The 27205-nt window shown below is 38.7% G+C and overlaps 1 protein-coding gene and 1 long non-coding RNA gene across 2 annotated transcripts in view; both read left to right on the top strand.

Annotated features, from left to right (window-relative positions):
• LOC137396427 (neuropilin-1-like) overlaps positions 1 to 20366 on the top strand; it is a 30012-nt gene extending 9646 nt beyond the window's left edge. Inside the window, exon 4 of the mRNA XM_068082706.1 lies at positions 20231 to 20366. Within this exon, the coding sequence (XP_067938807.1) occupies positions 20231 to 20352 (122 nt within the window). The 3' untranslated portion in view covers positions 20353 to 20366. The remainder of the gene's footprint in view (positions 1 to 20230) is intronic.
• On the top strand, positions 2238 to 7980 carry LOC137396429 (uncharacterized). The gene is made up of 3 exons (XR_010978549.1): positions 2238 to 2469; positions 6647 to 6800; positions 7263 to 7980. It is a non-coding gene; the product is annotated as an uncharacterized lncRNA (long non-coding RNA).
• Positions 20367 to 27205: the final 6839 nt, after the last annotated feature.

Raw genomic sequence — 27205 nt, 5'->3', positions numbered from 1 at the left:
AGCTTTAGTGGCTTCGTAGTAATATGAGTTTTGATGGCCTTCATTTAAATGCATGTAGCAGTACACTACTCGTCTTGTTGATGAAGCTGCTCATGTATTATACATTGTGACAACCAAGAGTTATTCTCTCTCTCATATCTACATATAGGTGAGCTCAGAAGATCAATCAAACCAAAAATCAATCCAAAAGAAACTTCAAGTTATCTACTTGACATAAAATTTACATAATTCGCTAAAAAGGAAGGGTGAATGCAGAGCGCACAGTCTATTTGAGAAAAAATCTTTTAGTTACTTACAGTTAGTTAGTTCTAGTCCTAGGTTAAAATTACTGTTATTAATTTTGTTGTAGTATTATACTGTAGGTTACTCTATAATAGCAGATTTAACCATATTTAATTCCCTCATGTGTACTGTATGTGCATATTTTATCATACTGCAGCTTTGGAGTATGTGTGCGACACAAATCAGACTGCTTAATATACAGTACTGTACTCGATTTTAATCTTCGGATTGTTTCAATGTCCAGGCATGACCTAGTTTGTATTAGCTGGAATAAATAGAAGTTGGCTGAACCTATTAGTTACGCCAATATTAGGCAAAATTTGCGCTTCATTTGGCATGTCATGTTTTGTGTCTACTGATTATGTGATTACCATTACCCCATCAAAGCAACTCAGTCCGCGTTAGTTGCCAACTATGCGTTTATTGACCTTGAGCCACATGTCTTCTCTAGAGTGTATTTCCATATATAAGAGCGACTCGTTCGGTTAATCGGTGCATTTGTTATTGACTGCTCAGGTGGTTCCTTAATAACAAGAAAAAAGGGGCTTTCTAAAATGAATTTTCAGACAAAACATATTTTATTTGCTATTTTAGGAGCGTGCTTGCTAGTATTCGGAGAAGCATATCAAGGAAGAAGAGGAGGAAGAAGAGGTCGATCAGTAAGTGTCATTTATTTTTATAATTACTGTTTTTCTTGCAGCTTGTTTGCTTCCAACGGATAGTTGACCGCTGAGGCTTGCATTTTCTCCTCTCAGACCTGTTTTTAGTTCATGCACTTGAATGACGTTAATCAATTTATATATATTTCTAACATTTTAAAAATTATTATCAACTTACTAGAGCTTAATGCGCACTAAAATGTTTTTGTTTTGTAAAAATATTAATTAATTAATAAAATTAAGGCAAATATTTATTTGCTGATCTGCAATAATCTGCAAACAAACCTTGGTATTTATACATATCATCAAAGCAGGATTTTAATAACCAATTTTCAATGTCTGCCTGACCGCGTTCTTATATCTACAAACATGTAAAAATAAAAACTGAATCTTGCACAGTTTTTCAGTTATATAAAGTGTAATTGACTTGCCTCATGGCCGGTCTGGAGGTAAGTTGGTAGATCTGTAAGCTAAAAATTTGTCGCAATGTGCTCTTTTTTTCAGAAGCTGAAAAATCATTTTGTGATGTGAGACCATTGGCAATGTTTTGAAAAACCTGGCAAAAGAATTAATTGACAAATGTTTCACGGGTAGAACCTGGTTAAAATAATAAAAAAAACACTGACATGTACAAAAGAAATGTTCCAAGAGGGTGACAGAAACTGGTTATTATTTAAAAACTAAAACAGTTTCCATGATTTGAAAACATGCAATTTAATTTAATTTAACAATCTTTATACAATATTCAACTCTTAAAAGTGGAAATTATTGTATTTACAAAAGAATAAAAAATCTAAAAAAAGTTCTTTAAAGACAACTTATAAATTTTGTAAGCATGAAATTAGATTGAGTGCGAGTTGGGGCAGACTTGCCTGTATATGCCGAAACAACAGGGATTGCTTTCTCGTAATACTTTCTGCGTTCAATCATAATTTCCTTGTTTTGTTTTGGTTTTTGTTGTTTGCTTTTTAAGTTTCTAAACTTCAATATTTTCATTTATAAAGCTGTAATTTTTTTGAAACCTTAAACTGGCTTTAACTTAAAAAGTTTAGCCTGGTTTATCAAAAATTAGATCATGTCAAAACGAAATTGTGCTCATTTTTCATGCACTCAGTCAAAAATTTGTATATGGAAATTATCTTAAATTGAAGATTTTTAAATAGCGACTGCTGCCATGAACACAGCGGACAGAATCCAGGTAAACGTCTAACTCCACAAACACTTACTTTGTGAGTTTACATGTATATTTTGCTTTCTAATATTGCATCTTGTACTTTCTACAGATAGAAGTAAGCAGACGCAAAAGACAAACTACGGGGCCACTAGACTGCGGGGGTACCTACACCGCTCCTACCGGATACTTCTTACTCCAGGGTTCCCAGTGTATCATCTAGACAACACAACATGCAGATGGCACATCCAGGTATCTCCTCCCTATGAGCGGATCAAGCTTGAGTTCATTCCAATCATAAGCTTGCACAGCGTCGTGAATGAGGATGGCATCAGATACTGTCTCGACTATGTAAAGGTCAGAAACTTTATTTTGTGCGTACATTTTTGTTAGCAGTTGTTTACTTTTTATCACTTGGCAGTTTTGTCGAAAAAGCATCTTAAATAGCATGAAAGCTTTTTTTTTATTATGAGCTAGTGATCAGAAATGAAAGATGAACTTACCCGAACCTTAGTTGAATTTATCAAAAATTATAGCTATACTTTTATCATTTAAGACTATTTTCGACGATTGGGGTGATCTGACTTCAAGGATTGTTCAAGATTAAACAAAACAATGCTTTATCGTAGTTTCAGTTTCAAACAAAAGTGTGATTATGACGCCTATAGTTGCACTTAAGCGAGAGACCGCCAGAATAGAGACCCCATAATGCTGAAGCTTGAACACAATAGCCAATATCGATAACAAGAGGGACAGACAACCGAGAAACTAGTGATGTCATTTTAACACATATGTTTCTTCTGAGGATTTTAACCGCGACCAAATTTTGCTGATTTAATCTTAAAACATTCTGCCAGTCCGATAACTTTAAACATCAAAACCGATTGTAAATGATAAAAAACAACAATACTTTCTGACAGTCTACTAACATTTTGTGCAAGTTAGTCTTTAACCCTTTCATGCGCAACGTCCACACATGTGTACACCATTTTATAGCAGCTACAAAATGTTGTTTTGAGCATATACAGCAACTTCAATTGAAGCATTAGTTAGACTCTGGAGTTGGCTTCTCACCATGTGAGTGGAATTTTGTCATAAGGTCAAGGTCAATGTTTTGGAGGGAAATTTAGTTTGGATTGCTCATCACAGGTTAGTACTGAAATATACTGACATGTTTTGTTGTGCTATTGGGTTGCTGTGCATCTGTAAAGCCTTCTGAATTTTGTTTTCTTGTGTATAAAAGTGACAAGCATGCAATGGAAAAGCAGAAATTGAAGTAAATTATGTGGCTAAAGTAGTTAGGCCGCTTCAGTGGATGTCCACACATGTGTACACCATGCAACAATTGAACTTGCATTTCACCAACAACTACATTATGCATGGCATCCATTGTTGCTGGAATGCAGATTTCAAAACATGAGTTGCTTTATGAGCATAAAATATATTCACAGTATGATATTGGAGAGACTAAGGCAGTGTTACACAACTATAGCTCTTATGTTTCTAGATGGATAGAAGGAAGTGTACCAATCCAAGGATTTTTTCTGATGATGTGCTTGCAGCTGCACTTGGCAGCGATAGTGAGGATAACTTGATAAGTGATGACAGTGACCTAGATGAGGATTGGAGCCCACAAAATCAGTTGAAAGAGTATGTGGAAACTGAAAGTAGCAGCGATGAAGAGTATAGCTGCAATACATCCTCAGCTCTCTCTGAAAGTTTAGCTAACAGCAATGATCAACCATCTACATCGAAAGTCACGTCTACTCCAAAGTCGATCACAAAAGGACAGTTATCAAAAGCGCAAGCACCAACTACCAGAGAAAAAAAGACTGCATTACCAAAGAAGCAGTGTAAGCCTTCAAGTCTCACATGGAATGCAAATTGTGATAATAGCCACGTAAACAACATTCCTGCTTTTTCTGGACAGCGTGAAGTCACTATTCATCTAGGTGGAAATATTGAGCCAATAGACATATTCAGTCATTACTTTACCGATCAGCTTCTTGATGACATTGTTTACCAATCGAACTTGTATGCAATTCAACAAAGCATAGATACTCCTTTAGGCTTGACAAAAGGTGAGCTCTTTATATTTCTTGGGATCAACATTGTCATGACTTACATCCGCTACTCCAGACTACGAATGTACTGGTCGTCTAACACAGGCTTGAGATGCAACTTGATTGCCAACGCCATGTCAGTGAATAGATTTGAGAGAATACGGCGATTTCTACACTTTGCTGATAACACAGAAAACACAGAATCAACCGATCGCTTGAAAAAGATTCGACCATTTCTTGACGCAATGAATTCTACATTCAAGTCTGCCGTCACACCTGAGGAGTTCCATAGTGTAGATGAGATGATGATACCATTTACTGGACGAAGTTCACTAAAGCAGTACATACGCAGCAAACCTAAAAAGTGGGGATACAAGGTCTGGGTACGGTCAGGTGTGTCTGGGTATGTTTACGATTTTGAAATCTATCAAGGAGCTAATCGAAATCGGCCTGAAAAAGAGTTGGGTTTATGTGCAGATGTAGTGATGCGCCTGTGTTTAGGGTTAGAAGGAAAGTACCACAAAGTCTTTTTTGACAACCTCTTCACCACCATGGAGCTGTTAAAAACACTTCGTGAGAAGAAAATTCTGAGCACTGGTACCTTGAGGAAAAACAGGCTGATGGGTGCTGAGAACATATTGGCAGAGGATAAAAGCATGAAAAGACGAGGAGAATTCTCGTACACAACAAGCCAGTGTGATATTACTGTTGTCAAGTGGAATGACAACAGCTTTGTCCATACAGCGAGCACATTTGCTGGAGTCGAGCCTCTAAGCTATGTGGAGAGATGGGACAAAAAAGAGAAGGCAAAAGTGAATGTCACAAGGCCATTTGCTATAGAAATTTATAATCAGCACATGGGGGGAGTGGACTTGACAGATTTCCTTGTGTCTTGCTATCGCCACAACCTGAAGCAGAAGAAATGGTACCTTCGAATATTTTTTCATTTCTTGAATCTGGCCATGTCAAACAGCTGGGTCATTTACAGATGGCTTGAAGAAGGCTCTCCCCTTGATCTGCTGGCTTTTCGAAGCAGTGTCGCAACAGCCCTAATTGGTAAGGGTTTATCATTGGGAAGCAAGAAAGGCAGAGGTCGTCCATCATCTTCTCAAGCAGTACCTCCGGCTAAATTGTCTCGGCTACAACCTCCAGCTACTCTCCGAAAGAATCTGTCGCTTGGCCATTTTCCAGAAAAGAAAGAGCAGAAAAATGCTTCGCGATGCAGAAGCATGGCTTGCACAAAGCGGTGCAGGTATATGTGTGGTGTCTGCCAAGTCTACCTCTGTCCGGAGTGCTTTGCTGACTATCACCAGTAACTCGTCGAGCAGACACTCGTCTGTGTACAAAAATTATTGCTGTATCCCCTCATGATTTGAGGTCACAGTGCATTTTCAATTTTGTGAAGTCTTCGAAAGATGTGTCGACTGAGTGATACAAATATATGTCATAATATATATATATGTCTTATATGTATGTGTGATAGATCTTGCAAAATGTTCATAATATAGCAGCCTAAACCACATATTGTTCCTGTAATTAGCTCTATGTCCACATACGTGGACAATGCGAATTGGTGAACGGATGCATGGTGTACACATATGTGGACATGGTAAAAAATCTTTGATGTCATTGAGCAATTTAAAATTTGTTAATATCAGGACAAACAAGCCTTAAAGCTGATAGTAAAATCAAATTTTGGAGCAGTTTGGCTAACTAAAAAGTAATTCATGCTAGAAAGGGTTAATGAAGTTTGTATTGTTGAAGATGCTATGTAGGCTTCACATTTATCAATTTTTGAAGCGTTCACTTGGTTGAACTAGGAAAATATTTCACTGTGGCTGTTTTAGGAAGTGGGTTTTTAATTATGGCTTTCCTCTAACGTATTTCGATATTCTACTTGCAATGCAGATAATATTCTTAAAAAACCTTTTTGCTAAATACAAGGGTGTACAATATGTACAAATGTAAGATTACACTTTGTACAAGGGTTTAGATTTAGCTTTTAGATTTACAATAAATGCATAATGCAGTAAATAGTTTGTAGTTTTCTCCATGAAACTATTTCTCAAAACAAGTTTTTAATTTTTTTTAATTGAACTTGTTCAAGATTAAAACTTATTTCTACCAAACCAAACATACTGAAGCTATTAAATATTGTTAGTGGTTGTTCATATGCAGAAATTATGACACATTTAAACGATATATTTATTTACATTATAGATCAAAAGTTTATTGGTTTAGTAAAAAATTGAAGCAAACTTTTTATGACATTTTGAAATTTTTTTAATTTAACACAAAATTACATTTTAACAAGAAAGTTTTTTAAATTATCATGGCAATTTGCCATGCAACAACAAATGAAACATTACATGCTATGTTTGTTGTTGCTTTAAAATGTTACCAATGATGATAGAAATGAAAGATTTTAATATAAGACAAAAAGCTTCACAAAATTCACCATCTATTTATAGGTTCATGATGGAGACTCAGCCGACGCTCCATTTGAATACTGGTGTGGGCACGGTATTGCCCCTCCCCTCTACTCCACTGGAAACAGCATGTACTTGGAATTTGTCAGCGATTTATACCCAGCGAGTTATAGAGGCTTCATGGCAATATATGCAGGTATAACAGTTTTCTAGCTTCCTTCTATGTTTGTTCAGCTTCATTTTATTGCAATATATCATGTTTTTGCTTTATATTTTAGTATTTAATTATATATTATGTTATCTCATGTTATATAATACGAGTATGTTGTGAGAAATAATCAACTGTAATAATTATATGTTCCTTTATTCTGTGCAGTATGTGTTACTCAGTATGTATATGAACTATTATGTGTAGAAAGTAGCCGAATAACGCAGGTGCTAGATTGTTGGCCCAACATATCACATGTTGTTAGTTTGATTCTCATACAAAGTAGTTTTTTATCTCCACCTATCACCATAGCTTCAGACAGATGGATGAACACACCTCTGATTAGAGTAAGGATCCTATTATAGTTCAGTATTATAGTATGTTATATATTATATTCTGTTATGTTTTAGTCTTTGATATTCTATTAGGATATTATAATTTTCTTGATAGGAATAAGAGCAGACAACTCTACTGAATGTGTTGACCTTGAAAAGATGGAGGAGCCTATGAGCTTGCCAACGGATGATGAACCTAAGCAATCATTTCCTGACTCTGACAAAGAAACCGTGTAAGGCTCATCAGCCTCCACTGAGCTCCTAACAAGTTAAACGTAATATTAGTTACGTGATAACATCTGCTAGTCATGGAAACCTGCATTAACTAAAATATAAGACTGGAACTCAGTATGACGCTGACCTTTTACTGCTCAACATAACACTATCAAATACTGATTTTTACTCTTTGCAAAATTCTGATTCATTACATAAAATTTTAATATAGATAGTATAACTGCGCTTTGGCAAACATATCAAGCTAACAGATTTAATTTTGTTTAAACTTTTGCTGGTATAGTGAGCCACAATGGTGTAAGTTTTTAACTTCTAACAATTTATTCATTAGAAAAAATTTTCACCGGTAAAAGAATTGGTCTAATTGTCTTTCATTACACAAGATCTATCAAAATATTACATGCGCGAAGCTTTTTATTGCTATTAATAAAAATAAATTGTCAAGCTATTTTCTTTAACTAGGTTGTATTTTTTACAATCTTATAGTGAATCTTCTCACATTGAACAACAGCATTACTATTATCTTTAATGTATTTTTCTCAGAAGTCTCTGATGACTTTCTAGTCACAAAGTTATGGATACTGACATTCTACATGGTTTTACATTATTTATAATGTGTGAATAAGCATTACTTCATCTCACATACAGGTGGTTGCCCCTTCATTTAAAACAGCTGTTTGCAGTATGAAACCACATTGCACCAGGAGAGTGTGTGGCTGACATAGCACAGAATTAGTGATACTATTTTATGTTAATCTTTAGTAGTAAAGGTAAAATTGTCTTACGATGCTACCTGTGGCAACATTTTCAGCCTTTAGAATAATAAAAGCTGTTTTTGACCATCTAAAGACAAGGTTAGAGGATAGAAATTAGAGGTTAGAGGTTAGAGGTTAGAATTCAGGATAAACGATTGTTATTATTATAAACGAGTCTTGAACTCAGAAGACTCATTTTGGTAGGCTGAAAGTCTTACTCCTACACTGATCTGGGATTATAGAATTCTTGTGCAGAAGAACTGAGGTTTTGAGAAAAACAGTTCTGAGAACTGGGTCACCTCTTCTCTAACATACTGCTGGGCCTAAGCATGCTTTGCTAAAATGCAAGTCATTGTTGATTCCCGACAGGCAGCAAGCCAATTACTAAAAGTAAAATTGTCTCACAATGCTACGTGTGACAACATTTTCAATGTTTAGCATAATAAAAACTGTGTTTGACCATCTGAAGCCAAGATTAGAGGTTAGAGGTCAGGATTTGGATTATTACAAACAGGTCTTGAACTCATGAGATTCATCATGGTAGGCTGATAGTCTGACTCCTACACTAATCTGGGATTATATATTATTGTGCAGATAGCGGTTCTCTGTGCTTTATCAGCGCTCATGATAATCTCGTACAACACGGTAGACAGTCATCATACTAGTAACTGTTATCATGAACTACTTTCAGTCCTAGTACTCTAGTATTCGGTAAACTAACTAGATTTTTAGTAACCAAACTGCAGTTTAGCAAATATTTGTACACTACTGAAAAACTGTTTACAGTTTATTTAAAGTCACTAAGGGATGTCATATCAGCGATATCCCTATGTGATATTATAGCTAAGTCTATCATAGTTCCAATACAAAGCTAGTCAACAGACACGGCTAATAAATCCAATAGAAACTTACATAATATCTGCATGAAGGTACAGAGAGAGCTATGTAACACATGTTACCAATATGTTAAGTATAGCTATATAACTCACATTTACCAATAAGAATGATTTTGTTTACTCTAAACACACTTGTTCATACGTGGTGCATCATGGGTAATTACGATACACCATCGATTATCGGATATTTGCTAGAGTGGAGCTTTTAGAGCTTCAAATGACTGCCAGTTTTAGCGAAAGCCAGCGGTTTTAGGAGGAAGCTATAAACATTGAACCATATTTAATGTTATGATTCAAAACTCAATATTCTTCAAGTTTAGCTTCAGTACAACAGCATGCAAGTTCATATAAGCATGCGATGTGCTTCGTTTTCAATAATTTCTGATTTTCTTAGCATAAAGATTTTACATTTGCAAAAGAATGAGCATGATTTCTTTGCTTGGTATTTGGCTGCAAAAATGTAGATAAGCCATTCTCAGCTTTTAAATGTAATTGAGTGGTATATTTTGAACCACAAAATTTCCATCAAAAGAGATTTATTGCTATTTTAAATGATAAATAACTTAGCGTTTGCTTCTATTTTTTACCAAACATTTTGGAATTTGCAAACTCGTTTCAGAATTTTGGAGGTTTTCAAGAAAACATTTGTTTACTGTTTGACACAAATAACAATGTGTATTTGTACGGTCACTGCAGGGAGGAAAAAACTTTACACTTACTACACAAATGTACTGAGTGTAAGTTTTTTGAGGCAGCATCACTAGTACTCCTGCTGTCACATTCACCGCTTAAGGTCTTTTGAAGTGGCAGAATTGCTCATTGATTGATCACCAAATGAAATTGTTTGTCTACAAAGTTGAATATCATGAGTTCAAAACCTGTATGAAGTATTATTTTATTCCAACCTGTAACTTTTGTTTTTGAGAGACAGGCAAACAAACAGACATAGCGTTTAATAAATATTAACCTATTTTAAGGTTCCAACCAGTTTGTAAGTGATTATAACTATGCTAATCGCATTCTGCCTTACTATCATTATGTTGCCAAGGGAAGCGACTCCTGTCAGTGATGATTGATGATATGCATCATGGTTTGCAGGAACTTTTTGCCTTTTTCTATAATTGCTCGTGTGATAAATCTAGTTGGAGATGTCTAACGAAGAACACCTGTTGTCAGTTGTCACGTAGTCAGGGGCTTATGGTTTTTTCAGGCTATTAGATAGATATGATTAGATTAGGCTATTAGATAGATACTTCCCCGCATACATGATCAGAGAATTTGAATCATTTTTGAAGACTGTCACATTCCTTCTCTTCACTGACCTATTTTGATGGCACAGCAGTTGGTAGAGGTAGAGAGTTATGAAAGCCTAATAGTTTAGAGTTCAATAACACTCCTTATGCGCAACCAATTTTATTCAAGTGATGACAAAACAAAATAAGACTCACGCTATAAAACCAAATTTCTAGAAACTAATCCCCTTTTACCACTATTTTATACTGCTTCAGGTCAAAAAAACAATCGAATACAAAGTACCATCACAATTGAACAGTCTTCCAATGGACTTACGAACCTCTGCATTTACTAATTTTAGAGTTAATGTTAAAAGCCATTTATTAAACCTAGTAGATTAATCAAAACCTGCTGTTTGACCATGCCAATTCCTGTGGGCCCAGCGGCTCGACTAGCTGCAATGCTATTGAGTATGTGGGCCTCACCATGCCTTAACCAGTAGGAACTAAGTTTTCATTTATTTTGTTTAACTTAATCAATATTATTATAACTATATCTTTATTTTGCCTAATGTTACATGATATATGATAATGTTGTATGAATCATATAACATTACCATGAAATGTTATATTTGATAACTATTGTATAACTAATTGATAAAATAAAACTCTGACACGCACACAACCTACATGTAAGTACTCATTTTTAGTTCTGCCGTTTCAACCGCTTCCCTAATGTGTAGAATAGTAGAACATGACTAGCTCATTCGCTGTTATATTTACTTTTTAGTTGAATGAATTCATCTATTTTGTAATGCCTATTAAGTTTCTGATTGCCAGTCCAGCGTGCACACCTACATGTATGAATCGCTGAGAATTAAGTTGGGTTCACGTGACCAGCTGAATGTTTTGCCCGTTATTGCATTTTGCTGTGTTCTATCTAACATATACGCTAGTTGTCAGCAACAAAGGTTTACTAGTTCAAATTTGAAACACTTAGACAAGTTAACTTTTGTGGTTGTTTTAGCATTAGAGCAGTTCATTTACTTGAGATCTTTATTAGCTATTAAACTAGATTTGAAAATGATATAATTCTGTTGCTAACCAATTCTCATTAGCTCATGATTCATTGCTCGACAATTACTTTGAAGTTAACTCTATTAATGCAACCTCAAAAGTTATGTTTATGACCATTTGGCACAGTTGCAGCTTTCAAAGAGTGATTGATCAGTGGAACAAGTTGTAACTTTTTCTACATAATTCCTTGCCTAATCTGTTTCTTGACCTTGGTAATTTATGTTGGGCCGTCGGCTACTAAACCGGCTCTTCTATCTGCACTCTAGCTTGAATGAAAAGGGTGAGTAGCAACCCTGCACAATTAAAAATAAAATTTGACAATAGATTGAGGAGCTCCTCTATGAGCCAATAGCCAACTAGCTTGAGATGGTATCTCAATAAAAAAACTCAACAGAAGGCAATGGCAAATCGCTGTTAAACCTGCCAACAAAAGTCATGATTATAGGAAGTAGGGGAGCCATGATCATTGGCATCCACACGGGACATGGTATTTAGAGATAGAATCTATTTCTGAATTCGTGGTTGATACACCGTCAAGTTTTGATTTTCTGTATCAACGGCAGTTTTGTTTGGTTGTAAGATTTGAACTTTTGACCCTCAGAAAGGAGAATAGTTATTTTCCTAGAATTTTATTGCTCAATAAACGGTAAAAACTTTGCTAGTGTCTTCATTAATAAACCATATTTTGTCATTATGTCTATCTGTTAGTCTTGCTATTTTTGTTCATCTCCACTCTGCTCAATAAATATTAATTTCAATTTTAACTCAGGATTTACATGTATCAAAGACTTTTCAGAGTTTGCGCTTATTTCAAAAGAGTGCTTTACTTTTTACCTTCTACTGATGAGCATTTGCTTACCATGGTGTACTGTAACAGTGTTGGTGTCTTCTTGGCATTTATTTTGTCTATTATAAGTGTAGAATTAAGCGTACCGGCATTGCAAGGGTATTAAAAAACAGCTTATGAACAGTGACAGGTAATGTAGTTGACTGCCACTTGCCATTATCCTGGCACATTGCCAGTGAATAATTTGAGCAAGCTATTATCTTTACTGCTAAACTTACTAATAAGAACCTTCAAAGCGAGCTTTAGCGACGAGGCTGCGTAATGCAGAATGCTAAGCGTATTTCAACCAACATAACAACTCATATCACTCAATGCATTTTGTGATACAGATCACATATCTGCCAAAGTAGAGTTTATCAAAATATTTTGATATTATATCTGATAGATTTTCCCAATTCATTAAAATTTTTAAAATAGCTCATAACATTGAGCAGATAATTTGTCTAAACTTTATTCAAAGTCACCAACTGATAGTCTCTCATAGTTCAGATACAAAGCTAGTCGACAGACAGGGCTAATAAATTCAATAGAAACTTACATAATATCTGTATGAAGGTAGAGAGAAAGCTATGTAACAGCAATATGCCAAGTATTGCTATATAACTCACATTTACAGATAATAATGATTTTGTTTACTCTAAACACACTTGTTCATATGTGGTGCATCATGGGTAATCACAATACACCAATGATTATCGAATATTTATTAAGTGGAGCTTATAGAGCATCAAAAGGCTGCATATTTGAGAGAAAGCCAGCAGGAAAGCAAGTAGTGGATGTTTCTAAAAGATTGTGCTTAAAAATTCAGTTAGCTAATAAATTCAAACTCTGCATGATCAAAAGTCTTGCCTTTTACAAATTTTTCTTAAAATTGTAGGTTTTTATGTGATGCTATAAGCCATGAACCTATTTAATGGTATGATTCAAAACTCAACATTCTTTTAGTTTAGTTTCAATACAACAACATGCAAGTTAATTTAATCAGACAATGTGATTTGTTTTCAATAATGTCCAATTTTCTCAGCATAAATATTTTACATTTGCAAAACAGCATTTTGCAAAAAGCAGCCAGCAGTTCTGGTTGGTACTATAGTCATTTTAGAGCCATGACTGGACATATATATATACATATATATATATATATATGTATATATTATATATATTATATAAATATATATGTATATATATGTCCAGTCATATTTTTTTCAAATATGCATATATTTGAAAAATATATTAAGAATAATGTAAACTTTTAGTAATTGCGCTACAAATTTGTTTTGTGCGATGCACTCATCAGACGCGGTTGGACTAGAATGAAAATTTGTACTTAATGTACCGAACTGCTAGAAATGGGCTCGATGTATTAATCAGGTGATTTACTGTTAAGTGTAACCGAGAAGAGAACTCTTAGCATGTCTGCAACTAGAAGACAATTCAACTCTTTTGTTCAATGTGCTCAAGTGTGGTTTGCATTTTATGAAGTATTTTTCTACATTTTAATATAAATATATATATATTTATATATTTATCTACATATATATCTACAGTACATATATCTACTATATGAACAGCAAACTATCTGTCTGTATATTTGTGTGCATGTATGTTAGTCTACTTTATTGAGCGGTCTTTTCTTTTTTGATTCGGTCGTACGAAGCAAATGAATTAATATGAGTAGTAAATAAATCAATAAAATTAATTGAAATGTACTACTCATTAAATAAATTAATCAGTAGTAAATTTAATTAGTAAACGAGTAATAAATTAATATTTACTGTCACTAGAAGGTTGCGTGAACGTTTGTCTTTTCTGGCCACCTAGACAATCATTTTCGCTTCGAAAATTACCTACTAAATTTCTACTTCGAAAAGGTAAGTACTTCTCATTCAATGTTGTACTGTCTATAAACTACCACATCTCCACTACTTGAAAACGTTGCATTTGCCACTGTTGATGATCATAAACATGCTCATTTCCTTTCGCAGCTGAGTTACTTTTATTGTTTTCTAGCTACGAGTACTACAGCTACTACAGAACTTGCATGGGTATTGCTACTGCGTTTTACCTACTAAATCTCTACTTCAAAAGGTAAGTACTTCCCACTCAATATTGTATTGTCTATGAATTGCCACATCTCCACTATTTAAAAACGCTGCATTTGCCACTGAAAGAACTGTATGAAGGACCTCAGAGGTGGAACATTCTATTCCACTTAAGGAAGGTACTCGGCCAATCCGACAACCCCCTCACAGACTCGAACCAGAAAAGGAGGTAGAAGCTGAGAGGCAGGTCGAGGACCTGCTCAAACGAGGACTCATCGAGCCCGCCGGAGGAGCTTGGAACTCCCCCGTAGTGTTGGTCCAGACGAAGGATGGGAAATGGCGCTTCTGTATTGATTACCGGCATCTCAATGCCATCACGGAGCAGGATGCCTACCCGCTACTCAGGATCGATGACAGCCTGGATGCCCTGTCCGGCAGTCGCTATTTTAGCACGCGCGATCTGGTGAGCGGGTACTGGCAGGTGCCTCTGGATGCAGAGGCACAGGAGAAGTCAGCTTTCTCGACGCGGTTCGAGCGGTGGAAGTGGAAGGTGTTGCCCTTCGAACTGATGTCCGCCCCGCCACATTCCAAAGACTCGTGGAATGCGTCCTACATGGCCTCCACTAAAGAAGGCTGCTATATCTAGATGATATTATCGTCATCGCCCTGAATTTCGAAACGCATCTACATCGGCAGGAGAAGGTCTTCCAGAGACTCCACAAGGCCGGACTAAAACTGAAGCCCTCCAAGTGCGAGCTACTACAACCCCAGGTTCGTTACCTGGGGCACATAGTAAGCCAGAACGAAGTCTCTACAGACCCCGACAAAGTGGAGGCAGTAGCGAAGTTGCTGAGTCCGCGCGGAGTAAGGGAACTCCAAGGATTCCTCGGGACGGTCCGTTATTACCGGCAATACATCCCGGAGATCGCCACTATAGCACACCCCTTGCACCGACTGACTGCAAAGGGAGAGCCCTAGAGATAGACGGAAGGAGAGCAGGCCGCCTTCGACACGCTGAAGGAAAGCATCAGCACCGCCCCGATTTTGGGCTATCCAGATCCTTAGAGGCAGTATATCCTTGACACAGGTGCCAGCGAATGTGGAATAGGGGCAGTGCTGTCTCAAGTACAGGAGGGCTGCGAGAGGGTCATTGCTTACTACAGCAAGACCCTCACCCCCTTGGAACGCAATTACTGCGTCACTCGACGAGAGCTATTTGCAGTAGTGAAGGCAGTCAAGCACTTCTGGCCGCAGCTGTATGGCCAGGAGATCCTCCTGCGGTTGGACCACACGTCATTCAGGTAGTTATGCTGGAGGAAGAAACCTTCAAACCAAGTAGATCGGTGGCTTGAGATCTTGGCGGAGTTCCGCTACATCCTGGAGCACCAGTCAGGAACTCGCCATGGAATGCGGATGGATTGAGCAGACAGACCTGTGAGGACTGCCGGCAATGCGCAAGCATTGAACAGAGGGACGGGGGAGCTCACGGAAGAAGCTAGCAAAGGAACAAGGGCCGTTAGCCGTGTGGGTACCAACCAGTTGCCTGGATGGGACTTACGCTCTCAATGGGGCGTGATCGACCCTGGGCAATGTCGCATACCCTCGGGGGGCCGGCTGACAACCCGCACAGGACTCCCGCCCCAACGGTGGCGGGATTGAACCTGGGTGCCGGGGCTCCCCCAAGAGGCTATCAGCCCCGCCAAGAGTGACAGGACCAAAGGGCAAACTAGCAATGACACTGGCTACCGGCCAGGGACCAGTGGCCATCATGTACCGTACCGAGGAGGAGGTGCCAGCAGAACACCTGGAGGTCGGGAGCAGAGAGCTGAACATCCTGCATCACCTGTGGGGCTCTCTGCGCATATGACAGGGCGGCATGCTGGAAGCACGCGTGGTTCCACCACAGGGCCACGCTAGATGGTGCGCCATCTGCCCCCATCTAAGCAGAAACCATGATGTGACAAATGCACGCCCTGGCTCACTATGGGATGGGAAGGACAATAGGTCGCCTCCAACTGACATGGTACTAGCCTGGGCTAATGTCCACAGTCAGGCGACTCGCCAAGAGTTGCGAGGTGTGCCAGGCCGCAAAGCATGGAGGGACAAAGGTGGCCGGAGGAAAAAAGAGGCTCTATGCAAGACGATCCTGGCAGAAGGTGGCCATGGATCTGGTGGGGCCATTTCTTGTCACACCAAGAGGGAACAAGTGGGTACTGGTTCTTACCAACTACTTCACCCGGTAGCAGGACGCATTGGCACTACCTAACGCCATGGCCCCGGTGGTCGTCAACGCACTGGATGAACAGGTCTTCTGCTACCTGGGATTGCTTGAGCAGATCCACACGGGCCAGGGGGCACAGTTCGAGAGCCAACTGATGGCCGAACTGTGCCAACTCTGGAACATAGAAAAGACCCACACGACTCCATATCACCCACAGGCGAATGGAGTCATGGAGCGGAATAACCAGGGACTCGGGGATTCTTTGAGGGCGCTGCTCTTGCCTTAGAGACAGGACGAGTGGGACCTACTGTTTTTTCAGCTGATGAGGGCATACAGAAGCACCCCCACTCCGCGACTGGAAAGACGGCCAACCTGCTAATGTTGGGACAGGAGCTGAGGTTGCCAGACCAGCTAGAAAGTCACCCTCCACTGACCGAGTTATTTCTTGCCCACGAGCACGCTCTTGAGGTGCAGCAGAGGCTGCAGAGAGTGCACGAGGCGCTTTGGCAAAGCCAGATGGAGGTGCGACAAGAAGATAAGGACGAACCACCACTGTACACCCCAGGCGACAGGGTATGGCTCACGAACAAACGCCGAAGACGAGAAGAAAATCCCAAGCTACAGGCAAAGTTCATGAGACCATATCAGGTCTTGAAGGCTTGGGGGAACCACACGTATCTGGTGGAACGGCAAGGACAGTCTTCCAACCAGAGCGAGGGAAGGCTGAAGCCTTATCACGCTTGCCTAGAGAGGTTGGGGCAGGCCCCAGCCATGCTGGAGCCAAGGAAGGGTCCAAACATGAAGGGCGCTTGACCAAGCAGGCCGGAGAGAAGGCAAGAGGCAGGCAGAATAGATCCTGTACCAATAATGCCAACCCCCCCTCCCCCCCAGACTTTCAGCCTACCAAAATGAGTCTTCTGAGTTCAAGACTAGTTTATAATAATAATAATCGTTTATCCTGAATTCTAACCTCTAACCTCTAATTTCTATCTTGGGGAAAAGTTGCGACTAGAGGCTGCAAAGAATCGATAGGAGAAGGTAACTCCCAGGGAAAATCCAGCCGGACTGGAGAAAGAAGGAAGTCAAGGACGCCCTTCTAGCCTTCTAGTTCTGAAGAAATCAATCCGGCCACACGAAATAATGTTCCGGGAGAACCGGAATCATACCTGGTAGAGACCGAAGAGACCGCAACACCAGATCCCATTAGCCCCGCAATCCAGTCAACTCCGGTCCGGATTACTCCGAGGCTAGCCCAGACAACCAGGAGGCCAGAACGATACAGAGATGGTATATGCTACTCAATGGAATTAAGAGAAAACAGTCTGGAGGTCGCGCGGAAAGGAGGTAAAACGGTTCTCACGGACGCAACTAAGGACTTCTTAATTAAAGCACTCGTCTTCTCTAAACAATATCAAAGCGCTGAAAAAGATGGAGAGCGATGGCAACACATCTCTACAGGAATTACTGGCTTCGGTCACAATGAGTTTGAAAGAAACTGGAGAAGGAGTGAGTAGGCCAACACTGACAAATGTGTTGGCCTACAAAGGGAGTAACACGGAGAGGGACTAGGCACGATGGGCAGATTCTGCCGTGTTGGAGATTACGAAGAAGGGAGCAGAGGTGCTGCTAGATGCCACTCTGACAGAGGACAGCATAGAGGAGCTACTGAATGAAGTTAAGCCGGAACCAGTGGAAGAGGAGTGCCGGGTGGCTGCTGTACGCACGAAGAAGAGACGGATCAGTCCCCCTTCACCGGAGTTGTCTCTTTTTCCGCTGGCTGTTGCCGTGAGGGAAAGCACACCCGTGAGGCAGCTGAAACCAGAAAGGGTCAGGCTACGGAAGAAGACCATCGTGAGGGCCATTAAGTACCTGTCTTCCGGACTGTGGCATGGGCGGAAGAGCGGGTGCAAGATGGGAGTTGCTGGATCTGCCAGTTCACAACCAGCACTCGGCGGATCCAATTTCACATGCTGCAACACTACGCCGTGTTTGTGTGCTCCTGCAATTGGCAGCACGTATCAAGGGACCAGATGTTACTACACCACGCGACTCATCAGCAAGGAGGAGTGGAGCCGGTGGTATATCTGGTGGATCAAGACTCCTGGGAGCAGTTTTGCCAGGAGAACATGAGGGGCTCCCTAACAATTGCTGCCTGCACACCCACTACCAGAGGAAGAAGACGTCGCAGTTCCCAGAGAGGAGCACAGGGGGCTAGGACACCACTATGCCCCCAGCCCGGGTCCACCCAGCTTCGATCAGGAGGAGCAGAACGGCCGTGGAGCCCGCCGGGTCACACACCCTGGCCGAAGTGATAGGACGGGCTCCGGCCAGCCAGACCCTCCTGCAGACGCAGCGCAGCCGGGCCCAGTTGCTAGCGAAGGAGGCACAGGAATGGGCGAAGGCTGCTGAGACTATGCAGGTGACTCTGCGGCAGGGACACTGGGAGGGCTGGAAACACCAGCTACTATTGGAGGAGATAGAGTGCCTCCGTTATGGAGCCCACCAACATGAGGCTCTGGCCCAGCTAGTCTTCCCACAGGATTTGAATTGGAGACCCTAGTCGCCAATTGGGAGGAGTGTGTGGTGGATGGTGTCTCCTTCCATTTAGCCAAGCCAAGCCGATGTACAGCCGAGTCAAGTATAGCCAAGTCAGAGCCGTACCAACTGAAGACCGAGCCGAGCTGGACTGAGCCGAGCCGGGCCGAGCTGTGCCGGGTCTAACCAAGCAAAACAGGGGCGGAGTTTAGCAACTATATAAGCCCAAACATTTGTCTAGTAGAGCAGAGCTGTTCTGGGCCTGTTCATTGCCTGTTACTTGATTCTTTCTTGTACACCTTGATAAACTAAGCAGAAATATATGTATTGTACTCATGCACAAGTCTTGTACTAGTGGAGGAAAGTGAAGGTCGCACAAAACCTTTACAATATTGCCACATATAGGTGATGAGGCGTAGTGTATATTCTATTAAAAATTTATTATGTATGCTTGTCAACACCGTGAAACTACAATAAAACAATGACTTGATTGTCGATAAAGGTTATTGAAAGCATGCTAATTATACAGGTAGTCATCTGCAAAGCCATTTGGTAACATATAAAATAAAACACATAAAATGAAAGATATAATATTTCCCTTAATGACACATCCAGGAGATTACTACATAGTATGTGATTCTCCTTCTGGTTAATTCTTGATTATATATGTATGCGATAGATATTGGCGTAATGAAGAAACTTAATGCAGATAAAAGAAAGTAGCAGCATCGAAAAATAAAGCTGAAAAGCTACATGTTGTTGGCTTGAAGGCTGAAAAAACAATGACTTTAAGCACACTTAATCAAATGTATGGCACTATAGCAAGTCAGACAGACCACCCATGACCATTAGACCATTCAAGATCAACAGATCAACTGGGATTCATTCTGGGCAAGAGCAGTGAATCATACAGGGTGACTAGATATTGCAGTGCACTATAAAATTAGGAAATTTAACAGAGACAGCAGAACTTTACAATGTATATGTACTATTACATGTAGGAAGTAGTCGATTGACACAGGTGTTGGAGTGTTGGTCCAACATATCACATGTTGTTAGTTTGAATCTTGTACAAAGTAATTTTTTATCTCAATGTATCACCAGAGCTTCAGACAGATTGGGGAACACAGCTCTGATTAGAGTAAAGATCATATTATCGTTCAGTATTGTATTATGCTATATATTATATTCTGTTATGTTTTATTCTTTGATATTCTATTAAAATATTATAATTTTCTTGATAGGAATAAGAGCAGACAACACTACTGAATGCGTTGACCTTGAAAAGATGGAGGAGCCTATGAGCTTGCCAACGGATGATGAACCTAAGCAATCATCCCCTGACTCTGGCAAAGAAACCGTGTAAAACTAAACAGCCTCTACTGAGATCCTGACAAGTTAAACATAATATTAGTTACCTGATAACATCTGCTCGTCATAGAGATCTGCATTAACTATAATATAAGACTGGAATTCAGCCTGAGTCTGACCTTCTACTGCTCAACACGGCACTAACATAAATTGATGTCGACTCCTTGCAAAACTCTGATACATTTTTTTACATGTTAATATAGAAAATATAACTGTGCTTTGGCAAACATATCAAGCTAGCAAATTTAATTTTGTTTAAACTTTTGTTGGTACAGTGGGCCAAATTGGTGTAAATATTTTAACTTATAACAATTCACACATTGCAAAATACAATGACACTTTTTCAAATAAAGTAATTTTTGGGAAAGTAGTTGCTCACTGAAAACAATCAAGCTGATGCTTTTTGTTTGAGACAATAATGAACAATTTTGAAATTAGCTAATTTTTCATCATCACTCCTCTACAAAACCAAAATATTCACGATGTCAATGAATATTTTTCTATTTCCTTTCAATGTTTTAAATCATAACATTACAAAAGGGGAAGAATGATGTAACACCCAACATGCTAAAGTCCTTATCAAACCCAGCTAGCCCAGCTTACAACACCCATTGATTATCAACTCATTTAAAACCCTAGATTCAAGTTGCTGACAATATAAGTAAAGACCCACACACATCTACATTGATAAAACACTTAGTCATAGTGTGTGTACACATAGTGTGAGGTGAGTGGTGCCTGGTGCCTGGTGCCTAGTGCCTAGTGCCTGGTGCCTGGTGCGTGGTGCGTGGTGCGTGGTGCGTGGTGCGTGGTGCGTGGTGCGTGGTGCCTGGTGCGTTGTACGTGGTGTGTTGTGTGTGGTGCGTCATGCTTGTTGCATTGTGTGTGGTGTGTGGTGTGTTGTGTGTGGTGCGTTGTGAGTGGTGCATTGTGAGTGGTGTGCGGAGTGTGTGGTGTGTGAGGAGATGTGGTATGTATGGTGTGTGTGCGTGCGCGCGCGTGTGCGCACACAAGCAAGCATGCAGGTTAGCATTTGTAAACGTTTTCAAAGTTTTAAAACTCCATCTGGCTCTTTAGAACCAGTCTCTTAAACACCTATATATACCTGCTGACTATCTGATTGAGAATTAAAGAGTTAAAAGGGTATTTACACCTGTTCTAGCTTGTTGGATTTGATGATGACTCATTTCCTTGCATATTAATGAGATTATACCCTAAGCTTTTTTGTTAAGTAGTTTCCTTTTGAACCGTACAAATAGCCGACATTTTTATATGGGGGTGGTACACTTTTGGTGCTCATAGCCTACACACCATAAGCTTTATACACTCACACACAGACACTCACACACTGTGTGAGTGGTGACAGGCACTCACACACTCACACATTCACGCACTCACACATTCACACACTCACACACACTCACATACTCATACACTCACACACATTCACACGCTTACACACTCGCACACTCACACACTCATGCACTCAGACACCCATGCACTTACACAATCACCCACTTACACACACGCACATGCTCACACTCAAACGTTCACAAGCTCACACGCTCACGCACTCATTGGGCTGCATGTCACTAGAATAATAGTCATCTCTGATTTTCGGAAGTTTCTTAAACCTTCACATAGCTTAATTGGCATTTTTGAACCTGTACATTACACCTTTGCAGCGTTGCATAAATTATTAGCATACGCTAGTACCTAGAATGGCCCTGTCTTCAACTTTAAACAATTCTGATGAATGGTTCTGTTTTACTTTCATTTTAAACTATAATTCATCGCACACAATCAAAGACTGTCAACTAGGGAACACTGTCTACATGACTTGTTCAGTTGCCAACCTAACCTAAGTATTATTAACCTTTTAAGCTTGTTTCTCACTTTATGGATAATGGATGAATCTTCTAGCAAATAAGATATTCCCTCACAAAACTTTTGACTGATTCTGTTTGAACCTCGTTTCTCAAGTGCTGTTTGATTAGCGGCATCATTTATCATGCTCCTAAATAAACAATATGTATGGAATGCAAGTCTGCTAAAATTCTTGGCAAATTGCCCTTTCATATCTTTGATCACCATGCCCTTCTAGTTTTTTACTCTCTTCAGTTAAGCAATTTCCGCTGCTTACTGCCAACACAGAAATACTAAACTAGCACACAAAAGACAAGGTTTACTGTTCCTAACACTTCTCATAGAGCTGAAGTTTTCAATTCTCATTACTTGGTCATCTAATTAAACCATCACTATCATTAGTCAAAGAGTTCTTCAACAACACCTGACAGTATACCATGACCAATGTTATTAATGTCATACCATTGAAGCAGTGATTTGGTAGCCTAATATCTGCTACATGCCTAGTAATTATGTCAAACTCTACAGTGATAGTCACAGCAGATTGCACTGTCCTTCGTCAGCCTGCGTACTAGAAAAAGCTTTTGGATAGGTCTATGACTGAAAGCTCAAATATATTAATAGGAATATGATTGAAATCCCGTAGCTAATGAGCTATGATAATGTCTATGAATAAAGGTGTTGAGTGACTTTAGCTCAGAGCCATATAGCATTACCGAGTACCGCGACCAAAACCGGAAACAAAAACGCTTGTTTTCAAGCAAACCCGATCAACATACTGATCTTTAATGGAACATTCATACCTCGCTCTCAATGCCTCACTTTTTGGCATTTACTTTACTTTTTTACAAAAAAATTATTAGTGGTCTCTTGTAGAGAATGTTGTGCTCTTTTTAAATGGTATATAATACAACAATCAATTTCAGATTTCAGATCAATTTTTAACTGCCAATGGGAGTAAATTTTGTTGGTTAATGTCGGCGGCCTCTCTATTATAACTTATATAAAAATAGTGGGCCTGACGGGTTTGTTTGGAAACGAGCAAGCTCCCATACACGCTTCCGTTGTTCATGGGACTCTGTGAAGTTATATGACTCTGGTCTAGCTAATATGTTAACTTCATTGTTATCTCAACTAATTAGTGGGCTTTCAAAACTAATCAAATCGTGTTCAATTATTTCAGCCATCATTTTAAGCTGCTGATTTCTAATGATCATTTCATAGTGACTACTAACCTTTAGTCTCTGAGTATTGATAGCAACCAAATTTATTTACTTCTAAACAGTTGGTTATTTATGAATAACTCTTATGTCTATTTGTTTCTATTTTATAGCAAGATTTTCTACCCTGAAAACTGTTTTAAACTTTTATAAATTGTTAGTTAATCATCTATTTTCCTTAACCAGGTTGTATTTTTACAATCTTATAGTGAATTTTCCCAGGTTGACCAACAGCTATACTATTAGCTTTAATGTACATTTCTCAGGAGTTGCTGATGACTTTGTAGTCACAAAGTTATGGATACTGATATTCTTCGTACATGGTCTTACATCATTTCTAATGTGCAAATAAGCAATTACTTCATCTAACGTACAGGTGGTTGCTCCTTCATTAAAAATAGTTGTTTGCAGTATAAAAATGCATTGCTACAGCATAGTGTAGTTACCATAGCACAAAATTAGTAAAACTCTTTTTGTTACTCTTTATTACTAAAGAGTAACAAGTTCCAGCATAAAAGAGTGTCAGGGTGGCCTAGTGCATGGTAGCGCCTTTAACCATCAGCCATTGGGTTGGTGGTTCAAGTCCTGCTTAATGCTGATCTGACAAAAAGCTCTCAGCAAGCTTTCAGCCCTAAATTGCTGGGTCTTTTGGATCTAGTCCATAATTCGAAAGCCCCGTGTACCACACTGACAATGGGGGGGGGGGCATATTAAAGATTCACCTCAGCCATTTGCACATTGGGCAAGTGAAATGGCTACCTGGTTCTGTCAAACTAAACATTTTGCAAAGGGAAAACCTCTTTTCAGGTTAATCGGACAGTTCCAGAAGTGTTAGATTCGAAGAACTGGGTCACCTCTTCTCTAAAATACTGCTTGGCCTAAGCATGCATTGCTAAAATTAAGTCGTTGTCGATTCCTGACAGCAAGCCAATTACTAAAAGTAAAATTGTCTCACAATGCTACCTGTGACAACATTTTCAATTTTTAGCATAATAAAAACTGTGTTTGACCATTTGAAGCCAAGATTAGAGATTAGAGGTCAGGAAAAAGAAGTATTACAAAAACAGGTCTTGAACTCATGAGATTCATCTTGGTAGGCTGATAGTCTGACTCCTACACTAACCTGGGATTATAGAATTACTGTGCAGATAGCGGTTCTCCGTGCTTTATCAGCGCTCATGATAATCTCGTACAACACGGTAGACAGTCATCATACTATAGTAACTGTTATCATGAACTACTTTCAGTCCTATTACTCTAGTATTTGGTAAACTAACTAGATTTTTAGTAACCAAGCTGCAGTTTAGCAAATATTTGTACACTACTTTGACTCATGCAGTTGGCTCCTTTCATAAAATATCATCAAGTTATTTATCAGTTCCGAAGTCAATCACACCGCCAAATGAAAACCCTAGTGATCATTTTAGTCATAGTCTTTGAGGCCACATTCAAAACAAACTCTACGCAGGTTGTGACAGACGATTTCCCATTAAGTTTTATAGGCTGTCACCTCTGTAAGTTTCAACAAGCATGTAAATGCAAATAAGCTTTCTGAAACCTTGTATATACACATTGAATTACCTTAGTGACGCTACTTTACGACTTTTCTTTATATTCAATTCTTGCCTTTTCAAAACAACTTTTGTCTAAGCTAATTCCTTTCACTTTCTCCCCTTTGAATCACCTGATACCTTTTTAACTTACCAAACCTTACTCTCATGTTTGAGTTTACACAGAGACCTCCAACATCACCTATTAGCTGTTGAGCCATCCCATTCATTGTATGTAGCATTTGCTTTGCATTAACCATTTCTCCTTTCTGGAAAGTTTGCTTCTGATACTGATTATATTAAAAATAGCTGTTCTAAAGTTTTCCAACAAAGAGGCTTTTAATTCTCTATGATAGCTGTTTGTTTATCTGAGAATCGCTTATACACCAAAAAAAATATAAGATTAAAAAAGGAATACACATGTTTTGAAGCTCTGTTAAAACTTCATTTTGTGATACAGATCATAATATCTGCAAAAGTGGAGTTTATCAAAATATTTTGATATTATTTCTGAAAGATTTTCACCATTCATATTGAAAATTCTAAAATGGTTTGTAACATTTAGCAGATGATTTGTTTAAACTTTATTCAAAATCACCAAGTGATAGTCTCTCATAGTTCAGATACAAAGTCACCAAGTTATAGTCTATCATAGATTAAATACAAAGCTAGTCAACAGACAGTGCTAATAAATCCAATAGAAACTTACCTAATATCTGTATGAAGGTAGAGAGAAAGCTATGTAACACGCAATATACCAATTATAGCTATATAGCTCACATTTACCAATAAGAATGATTTTGTTTACTCTAAACACACTTGTTTATACATGATGCATTATGGGTAATCACAATACACCAATGATTATCAAATATTTACTAAAGTGAAGCATATAGAACTTCAAAAGGCTGCATATTTGAGTGAAAGCCAGCAGAAAAGCAAGTGGTGGATTTTGCTAAAATATTGTATTTAAAAAGTCGGTTAGCTAATAAATTTAAACGCTGCCTGATCAAAAGTGCTGCCTTTTACAGGTTTTTCCTAAGACTGTAGGTTTTTATGTGATGCTATAAACCATGAATCATATCTAATCTTATGATTTAAAACTCAACATTATTTTAGCTTAGTTTCAATACAGTCAAGGCAGGGACACAAAAATATTACACTTACTACAAAAATGTACGGAGGACAATTTTTGCATCGCTAGTACTATTGCTGTCACATTCACAGTTTGAAGTTTCTTAATAAAACAGTTTTTCATTGACAAATGATATTAGCAAACACGTAATTAATAATTAGAATAATTATTAATTAATAATTAGAAACAAATAGATCTGGCATAGTACTGTCTTTGTTCATTTTGACTACTAGCTTTGTAATCTACTAGCTTGACAAGTTGAACATGTCTTCTCAAGTATAATTTAATTATGCTCTTTACACTATTACTCTACAAGTCTAGTGCTCTGTGAGAGATCATCAAGGGTAATATATTCTAAAGTGAATGAATTGATTGATCGTTGATTGATCACCAAACTAAATTTCAAAGCTGAATTTCACGAGTTCAAAACCTGTATAAAGTATTATTTTATTTCAATCTGTAATTTTAGCCTTCAAGAGACAGACAAACAGACAGAAACAGCCTTTACTAAATATTAACCTGCTTTAAGGTTCCAACCCTTTTGTAAGGGATTAAAATTATGCTAATCGCGTTCTGCCCTACCGTTATTATGCTGCCATGGGAAGCTACTCCAGTCAGTGATGATATGCATCATGGTTTGCAGTAACTTTTTGCAGTTTATTTTTATATAGTTGGTCATGTGATAAATCTATTTGGAGGTATCTAATGAAGAACATCTGTTGTCAGTTGTCACGTAATCAGAGGCTAGTGGTTTTGTTGGGGCTATTAGGCAGATATGACTGCCGCATATGTGATCAGAGAATGTCAATCATCTATGAAAATCATCACATTCTTTCTTTTCACTGACCTATTTTGATGGCACTGCGGTTGGTAGAGGTAGAGAGTTATGAAAGCCTAATAGTCTAGCGGTCAACAACATTTCTCATGCACAGCACATTTTATTCAAGTGATGACAAAACACAAAAATATTTACATTTACAGGTTTCTAGAAATCTGGCGTTATAGTGTGAATCCTTTTTACACTACCAATGTACCAATCAGCGATCTACCTTTACCATTATTTTATACTGCTTCAGG

This window comes from Watersipora subatra, chromosome 5 (genome assembly GCF_963576615.1).
Source record: "Watersipora subatra chromosome 5, tzWatSuba1.1, whole genome shotgun sequence".
In the NCBI taxonomy this organism is placed as follows: domain Eukaryota; kingdom Metazoa; phylum Bryozoa; class Gymnolaemata; order Cheilostomatida; family Watersiporidae; genus Watersipora; species Watersipora subatra.
Note: the sequence above shows the minus strand (reverse complement) of the source record. Positions and strands in the feature narration are given on the sequence as shown.